The sequence below is a fragment of the Fulmarus glacialis genome, unplaced genomic scaffold (assembly GCF_000690835.1).
Source record: "Fulmarus glacialis isolate BGI_N327 unplaced genomic scaffold, ASM69083v1 scaffold1959, whole genome shotgun sequence".
In the NCBI taxonomy this organism is placed as follows: Eukaryota; Metazoa; Chordata; class Aves; order Procellariiformes; family Procellariidae; genus Fulmarus; species Fulmarus glacialis.
Genome location: NW_009234974.1, coordinates 6,708 through 13,534, shown reverse-complemented (window position 1 = coordinate 13,534; position 6,827 = coordinate 6,708). Strand labels below are relative to the sequence as shown.

At 41.6% G+C, this 6,827-nt stretch overlaps 1 protein-coding gene across 1 annotated transcript; it reads left to right on the top strand.

Annotated features, from left to right (window-relative positions):
* Nucleotides 1-515: 515 nt before the first annotated feature.
* On the top strand, nt 516-6,358 carry AQP4 (aquaporin 4). Its single transcript, XM_009585799.1, has 4 exons — nt 516-927; nt 1,823-1,987; nt 2,384-2,464; nt 5,074-6,358. Exons 1-4 carry the CDS (start codon nt 547-549, stop codon nt 5,350-5,352), a joined length of 906 nt encoding a protein of 301 aa, XP_009584094.1. The 5' UTR covers nt 516-546; the 3' UTR covers nt 5,353-6,358.
* The last annotated feature ends 469 nt before the right edge of the window (nt 6,359-6,827 follow it).

Sequence of the window (6,827 nt, the reverse complement as noted above, 5' to 3'; positions counted from 1 at the left end):
CTTACAGCTCCCAGGGCAACCTCCCAACACTACACTGCTGTCAAAACCATTAGGGTTTGACTGAGATAATTCAGTATCAAGCAGTATCGTACCTGCTTTGTGAAAAGTACAGATTTGCTTAGAAAAAGAGGATACCCACTGATTTAATGAGCATGATGGTCAAGAGGCCACTGGAAGTGGTAGGGCTGTACAGACTCTAAGGCAGGCAGAAGGCAGCTAGTGTAGGAGAATACACTTATTTTCATGCTCACTTATTTCAAAAGATACAGAGGTTGCTTTTTGTGAACTGAAGTTATACAGACAGACTTATCACAAGGGTTGATTAATTACCCTGTGACACTTGAACACCGCTCATGTTTTAAGGGCAGCCTTCTCTGAGTCTGTGGTTGTCCCAGCCCAAGGATACTCAGCATTGCTGCCTTCTCTCCAAAGTCTGCTGGATAGCAGCCCCCTAACAGGAGAGCGTAAGGCTCATTTGGTGACTTCTGATGAAGCTTTGTTTTCCTTTTCAGTAAGTGTGGACGTCTGTGTAAGTGTGAGAGCATCATGGTGGCGTTTAAAGGAGTCTGGACTCAGCCCTTCTGGAAAGCCGTTTCGGCAGAATTTTTGGCCATGCTCATTTTTGTCCTCCTCAGCCTTGGCTCCACGATCAACTGGGGTGGAGCAGAGAAGCCCCTGCCCGTAGACATGGTCCTTATCTCCCTCTGCTTTGGACTCAGCATTGCAACCATGGTGCAGTGCTTTGGACACATCAGCGGAGGCCACATTAACCCTGCTGTGACCGTGGCAATGGTCTGCACGAGGAAGATCAGCCTCGCCAAGTCCGTCTTCTACATTCTTGCCCAGTGCCTGGGAGCCATCGTGGGCGCAGGCATCCTTTACCTCGTCACACCCCCAAGTGTGGTGGGAGGCCTGGGAGTCACTGCGGTAATCACTTCTCCTCCGGCTCTTGAACTAGACTAGCTTAGAGCCTAAGAAAATATAATCAGTGTCACGCAGAATAGAGAGATTTTAAGAGCTTGCTGGTTTATTTACAACATCTAGACAGGGCTTACAGCTCTCCTTAGGATTGGTTTGTGCAGCGTAATATCTATAGCTGTTCTTTTTATAGAAGTTCTCTTTCCTAGAACTTCCCCAAATCTGATGACAGCAGGTAATGTTAATTTACATACAAAATTTAAATAATATATGTGTGAAATGCCATTTTTATATGGGCTGGGGAGCGGGAAATTAATTCTGTGCCATTATGATGGGGGTTGAAAAAACATCAATTTAAAATGACATACTTTTGAAATAGATTGTGGCTTAGATTTCAGCTTTGTTCTAAACTAATAAGGAATGCCATCAGTTAGCCCTGTTGCAGGACTTATTAAAAATGCACTTGAGCCGCACACTGCTTAATTTTTAATTGAAATTTAAATTAATTAAGTCAGGGCTAATTAATGAATTTATAATTGAATAGTAAATTACAGTGCTCCCAAGAAAAAAAATGGTGAAGGGGAAGTGCAGCATTTGCAAATCCCTGTGTAAAAATAAACTATACTTCTGCAGTCTAACTTTGAAGTTCGTGTTGGATGTTACCGTTAAGCCTTCTGTTCTCAGTCCAGCAGTAATTTTCCATGGCTCTCAAAATAAAAAAAAAAAAAAAAAAAAGGGGGGGGGGGGGAAGTGTGTGGGACCTGTACCTCTAAATTTCATTGTTGTCTTTCACTGTGTACTATTTAGAAATACCTTTCATTGAAATACAATTAGTGTATGTGGTGGCTTTCTGATTTACAAATCACCTTTGTTTCATCTCCGGTGTTTTTTTCCCTTCTTCCAGGTACATGGGGATCTTTCCGCTGGCCATGGACTCCTGGTGGAGTTGATAATTACATTCCAGCTGGTTTTTACTATTTTTGCCAGCTGTGATTCAAAACGAAGTGATGTCACTGGTTCAGTAGCTTTAGCAATTGGATTTTCTGTTGCAATTGGACATTTATTTGCTGTAAGTTAATGGCTTTTCTTTTGAAAATAGACCCCTTTTTTTTTTTTGAAAAATAGACCCCTTGTCCCTTTATGACTACTTCAGAAGTAAATGGAAACTTCTGTGGCCTTTATAGCTGCTATAGCTATGTAGCTGCTATATTCTTTATGGATCCACGCCAAACCCCTTTGGAGTAGCAGGAGGGTCTCCTTGGGTAAGGTGTTGCATCAGAGGTTTTCTGCCTGTTTATGTGATGACTTTTTTAATTTTGTGGTAAGACTTAGGAGAGTGACAATACTTGCTATCAAGATTAGAAGCCATGCAAAACCAGGGTGTCCCCATAGTACAAGGACTAGCAGAAATGGAGTAACTATCTTCAAGACTTTAATAACAGGTAATAATTTGTCTCTGCTTTAGATCAATTACACCGGTGCCAGTATGAACCCCGCTCGATCATTTGGACCTGCTGTCATCATGGGGAGATGGGAAAACCAATGGGTAACTCTGCTTTCATGCTTCCTCCACCATAGCGACCAACAGCTATCGGGATTTTTCATACATCATTTGCTTTTAGTTGTCTATCCCCGTACGTCCCATAGAGACCGTCACTGAAGAAGACAGGCGCTGACCTGCCACAAGCTTTGGTATAATTAAGCTCCTCGCTTAGGACTGCGGTGCAGTATGCAGCGCGTTGGAATAGCGGCTTGCTATTCAGGGGCTGTTTTGTGGAGGTAGTAGTTGGGGTAGAAAGGAAATCATACAAAAAGTTCAAAACAAAAAAAAAAAGAAGCAATCCAGCGAGACTGAAAGAATTGAACTGCTAGAAAGGAAAATCCTCCGAGGCGTATTGCAAACCCCCCCAGTCACGCTGGTGAGAAGTTATGGAAGTAATTCTGCGGCTTGACGTTTCACCTGGTTCTGCAGCAAACTGGGGCAGACGTATAAAATGAGAGCAGGGACCCTCTGTGATCTGGTTCCCGGGGGAGAACCTGCCTCGGGAAATGCCCGCAGTGAGAGATGAAGGGGGTACAACCTGGTCTTTGCAGACCAGACCAGATGTTACCTGCTTCAATTTGAAAGCGTCAACTTAACTAGGAGTATTTGCGCAGGAAACAATTTGATAAACAGATTGTGAATGATGCAGTCATTTTCTATAGCATCCCACTATTAAACTTATTAAAAAACAATTCACATTTTATAAGGGAGAGATGGATGGCAGCTCGGCCTCACCTAATTGAAGCACTCCTAGGAACACTTTCAATGCTAACTGTAAGAGCTGCATATTACAGTGCATATAAGGATTTTCTTGATTTTTAAACTATGAAGCCCACATTCCTCCCACTGCAGCTAATAACAGAAATAGCATTGTCTTCAGGCCCTAAGGCTCCAATTCTGCAAACACAATACCATGTGTAACTTTGTTCCCAAGAGTTATCCTATTGAGGCAGATTTACCCAGTTATCAGTGAATGGCTTGTTCGTACGAAAAACTGCTGTAGTTTTTCATAAGATTAATTATCCATACTCTGAGGGAGCCTGTAATTTGTAACTAAAGCTATAAACAATAAAGAAATGTACCGTGGAGAAACTTTTAGGAGAAGCTTAGCTACTGTCCTGGTCACTTGGAAAGACGGCCTTTTCTCCTCCTCCAGAGCAGTGACGTTGGCATGCCATTGACAGAAGCCCATGGGCTTCTGCACCTACTAATGTTACAGAACTGCTGCATGTCATACTGAAATGGATAGGTACCCTACAAAGTTGTGGATGTCGGTTGTATTTGCTTATTCAAATTAGATCATCAGGTAGCTGACTGCTTGTTGGATTCTGCGGGATCAGAAGCCAAATTTGGTTTATTTTGGAAATGTGAGTCTGAAATACTGAAGTAGAACTGTTTGTGTCTACACTAGGAAAGGTTTTGTTTCCTCAAAAGTTCATTGTCACCTTGGGTGAAAATGCAGAAAGAAAATCAGTTTTCTACATTGGTGTTTATTTTGTGTGTCATCTTGCAAACAGTCTATATATGTTATCTACAGCTGGCATTGAGCGATGAAAATTTAGAGGAGGCCTCTTGGAAAGAGATGGATCAATAAAACTTGACAAAACTATTTCTCTTTGAAGATGTGGACCTGCTTCTCAATCATCTTACCCCTGCTAGTTTAAAAGCAAAGCTATGCCAGAGCAACTATATGTTTTATGTGACTACAGAGCTGTATTTGACAAGTCATACGTGACTCCACCAGGATCTGTGGCCTTTTTTGTCTCAAGAAATGTTATAGCTATGGTTGATCCAAATAAGGATGATGAAGAACCTGTACTTTTATCTTATTGGACAAATTTTACAAAAAAAAGTTAAATCTTCCATAAAGAGGTGAAAAAAGCTGCCTTCTACTAACAGGAGGAGGTGGGGCAGCCAGAGAGGATGTCTGTGTGTCTGTCCATGGGAGGTGTCCATAGCTTCACTGCCGCTCAGCCGGTCTGCCCCAGAACGTTGGTAACCAGACATGTAGACTGAAATCTTTTTCGGGCATCAGGGAAGTAGTAACTCTGCCTCACTGACATGTCAGCATAGGTCCCTCTTCTCCTCTGCTCTGTGGGGTCCACTGCCTGGTGATTCCCTAAACGCTGTCATGAGAGGAGTTTTTAGGGAAGAGCTGCACCCACGGGTGTGAGGTGGTTTAGATGACTGGATTCAAGGTGACTAGGGAGTATTTCTGAAGGGGGTGAAGAGATGTGAGAGAGAGAGACTGGGAGGAGGCAGAAAGAAAAAAAAATTTATCTAGGACTAATGCCATTAACTGCCTAAGAGACTGCCTTTTGACCAACTTCGTATGTGATTTTAGAGCAGTCACTTAATTGCTGAGCTCCAGGTCACCATCTGTGAAACCTACGGTAGTTACACTGCTCTGCCTCATAAACTGGTATGATGGCAGATTTCATCCCGGTTCGTGAAAGCCAGAGAACTATGTGACCATGCATTTCTGGAGAGGGCCAGGGCATTGTGCAGAAACTTCTGGGTGAAGCCTGTAGTGACATGCTTTTCTCTGAGACCCTGGCTGCTTTATTTGCTCTAGAGCTCAATGCCTGTCTTTTTTCCACCTCTTTTTGCAGGTGTATTGGGTGGGACCAATAATAGGAGCAGTCCTTGCTGGTGCTCTTTATGAGTACGTCTATTGCCCAGATGTTGAACTCAAGCGCCGTTTTAAAGATGTCTTCAGTAAGGCTACCCAGCCATCCAAAGGGAAGTACATCGAGGTGGACGATAACAGGAGCCATGTAGAGACCGATGACCTGATCCTGAAGCCCGGCATAGTTCATGTGATTGATATCGACAGGGGTGAGGACAAGAAGGGAAGAGATCCATCCAGCGAGGTGTTGTCTTCTGTATGACTAGCAAGAAGCACTGAAAGCAGAGAGCAGCCTGTTAGCACGTCCACAGATATCCTTCCACCTATTAAAGAAACAGATCTCCTCTAGACTGAGCATCTACCATTTCTTGAAAGGTATGGTGTGGGCAGCTGCATGGTAGTGGTGTCACCAAACCATACACCTGCTCAGTTGGAAGATTAGGACTTTCTTATAATTAGGATTCCCCATCTATTATTCCAAATTAAGAGTCGTTCCTAGTATTTTCCTTTCCTTCTTTCTGGAGCAACCCCAAAGTCAAAAAAAGAGATGAAAGCATTCTCCTTTAATGAATCAGTCAATAATGAGATAAAGATAGAGATGTTTAACATTCAGATTGACAGTTAAGACATATCAGGAAATGCCTATAGACATGAAGACCTACTTATCAGATTGTTCTTCTGACACTTAATTGGCTGTTGTCAGCTCTGATTAGAACATCTTATCCATTAAGCGTTCTCTGTGAGGTTCAGGGACAGCACCAACAGTATTTAAGAGTTTTATCCACAGTCAAGCAAAGGAGTGTTGTTTCCACTCATGTACATCACTATTGCTTTGCAAACTACCTCTGAAAAAATGATACTTTAGTAGGTTTAAAAAAAGAAAATCTATCAACCCATCAAATTTCACTCATGTGATTTGCAGTATAAAGATATTACCTTCATCCTTTCCCCAGAGTAAATATGCTGAAATTGAATGTTGAAGTCTACTGTAATAAGGCTGCAAAGCATTTGACTGTACTTCATGCTCCCTCTTGTCATTGTCTATCTGGTGAAACATTCTCCTGGGGTTTGACTATTGACCACTTAAGTGTTAGCAGACTCTCAAGGTCATGCAAAGAATATAAAGGCTTTCCTGTTACTTAATAACTCAAATAAGAGATACCACAAGAAAAGAAGGCATATCTGTTTTCAGTGCACTTGTTCAAATACACATTTCTGTGCTAATTTATGTAAACTAAAGGTTTAAATTACTTACCTACTTTCTTACAAGATGGTTGAAGATATGGGGTTTTTAATTTATTAGTAATGTAGAGGGTTTTTAACTTTTAACTCTATTGAAACACTGATTGGGAAATATTTTTTTATAACGGATGATAAAAATATGACTGCTTCTGGCTTTTTGTTGTAACTGATGCTTAACTATTTGAACGGGATGCGTGCTTGTTCCAGTGTTCATATAGTCTTAATTACACCTCTGGCAAAGGTTTCTTTATCTGTTGTTAGGAAAAGATGCAAGCACTTGCAGCGTTTTTTAGGGGGAAAGGGACATGAAATATGTTCAGTAATCAGTCTTTCCCTTATAGAAGTATTTTGACAGACATAATCACCCCAGCAGAACATTTCTGTAAAGCTGTTACTGACTTACTGCTTTTGTTTCTGATCAGTGGCTTTGAGTTTTACAATATGCAGCTGCAGAGCAGTCAGTAGCATGGTATTATTACTGTAATTATATAGTTT

Excerpts from the sequence above, each read along its gene's own strand:
- AQP4 (XM_009585799.1), top strand. The coding sequence starts at position 547 with ATGGTGGCGTTTAAAGGAGTCTGGACTCAGCCCTTCTGGAAAGCCGTT. Across the intron at positions 928-1,822 it reads GAGGCCTGGGAGTCACTGCG|GTACATGGGGATCTTTCCGC; the intron begins GTAATCACTTCT and ends CCCTTCTTCCAG. Across the intron at positions 2,465-5,073 it reads GGAGATGGGAAAACCAATGG|GTGTATTGGGTGGGACCAAT; the intron begins GTAACTCTGCTT and ends CTCTTTTTGCAG.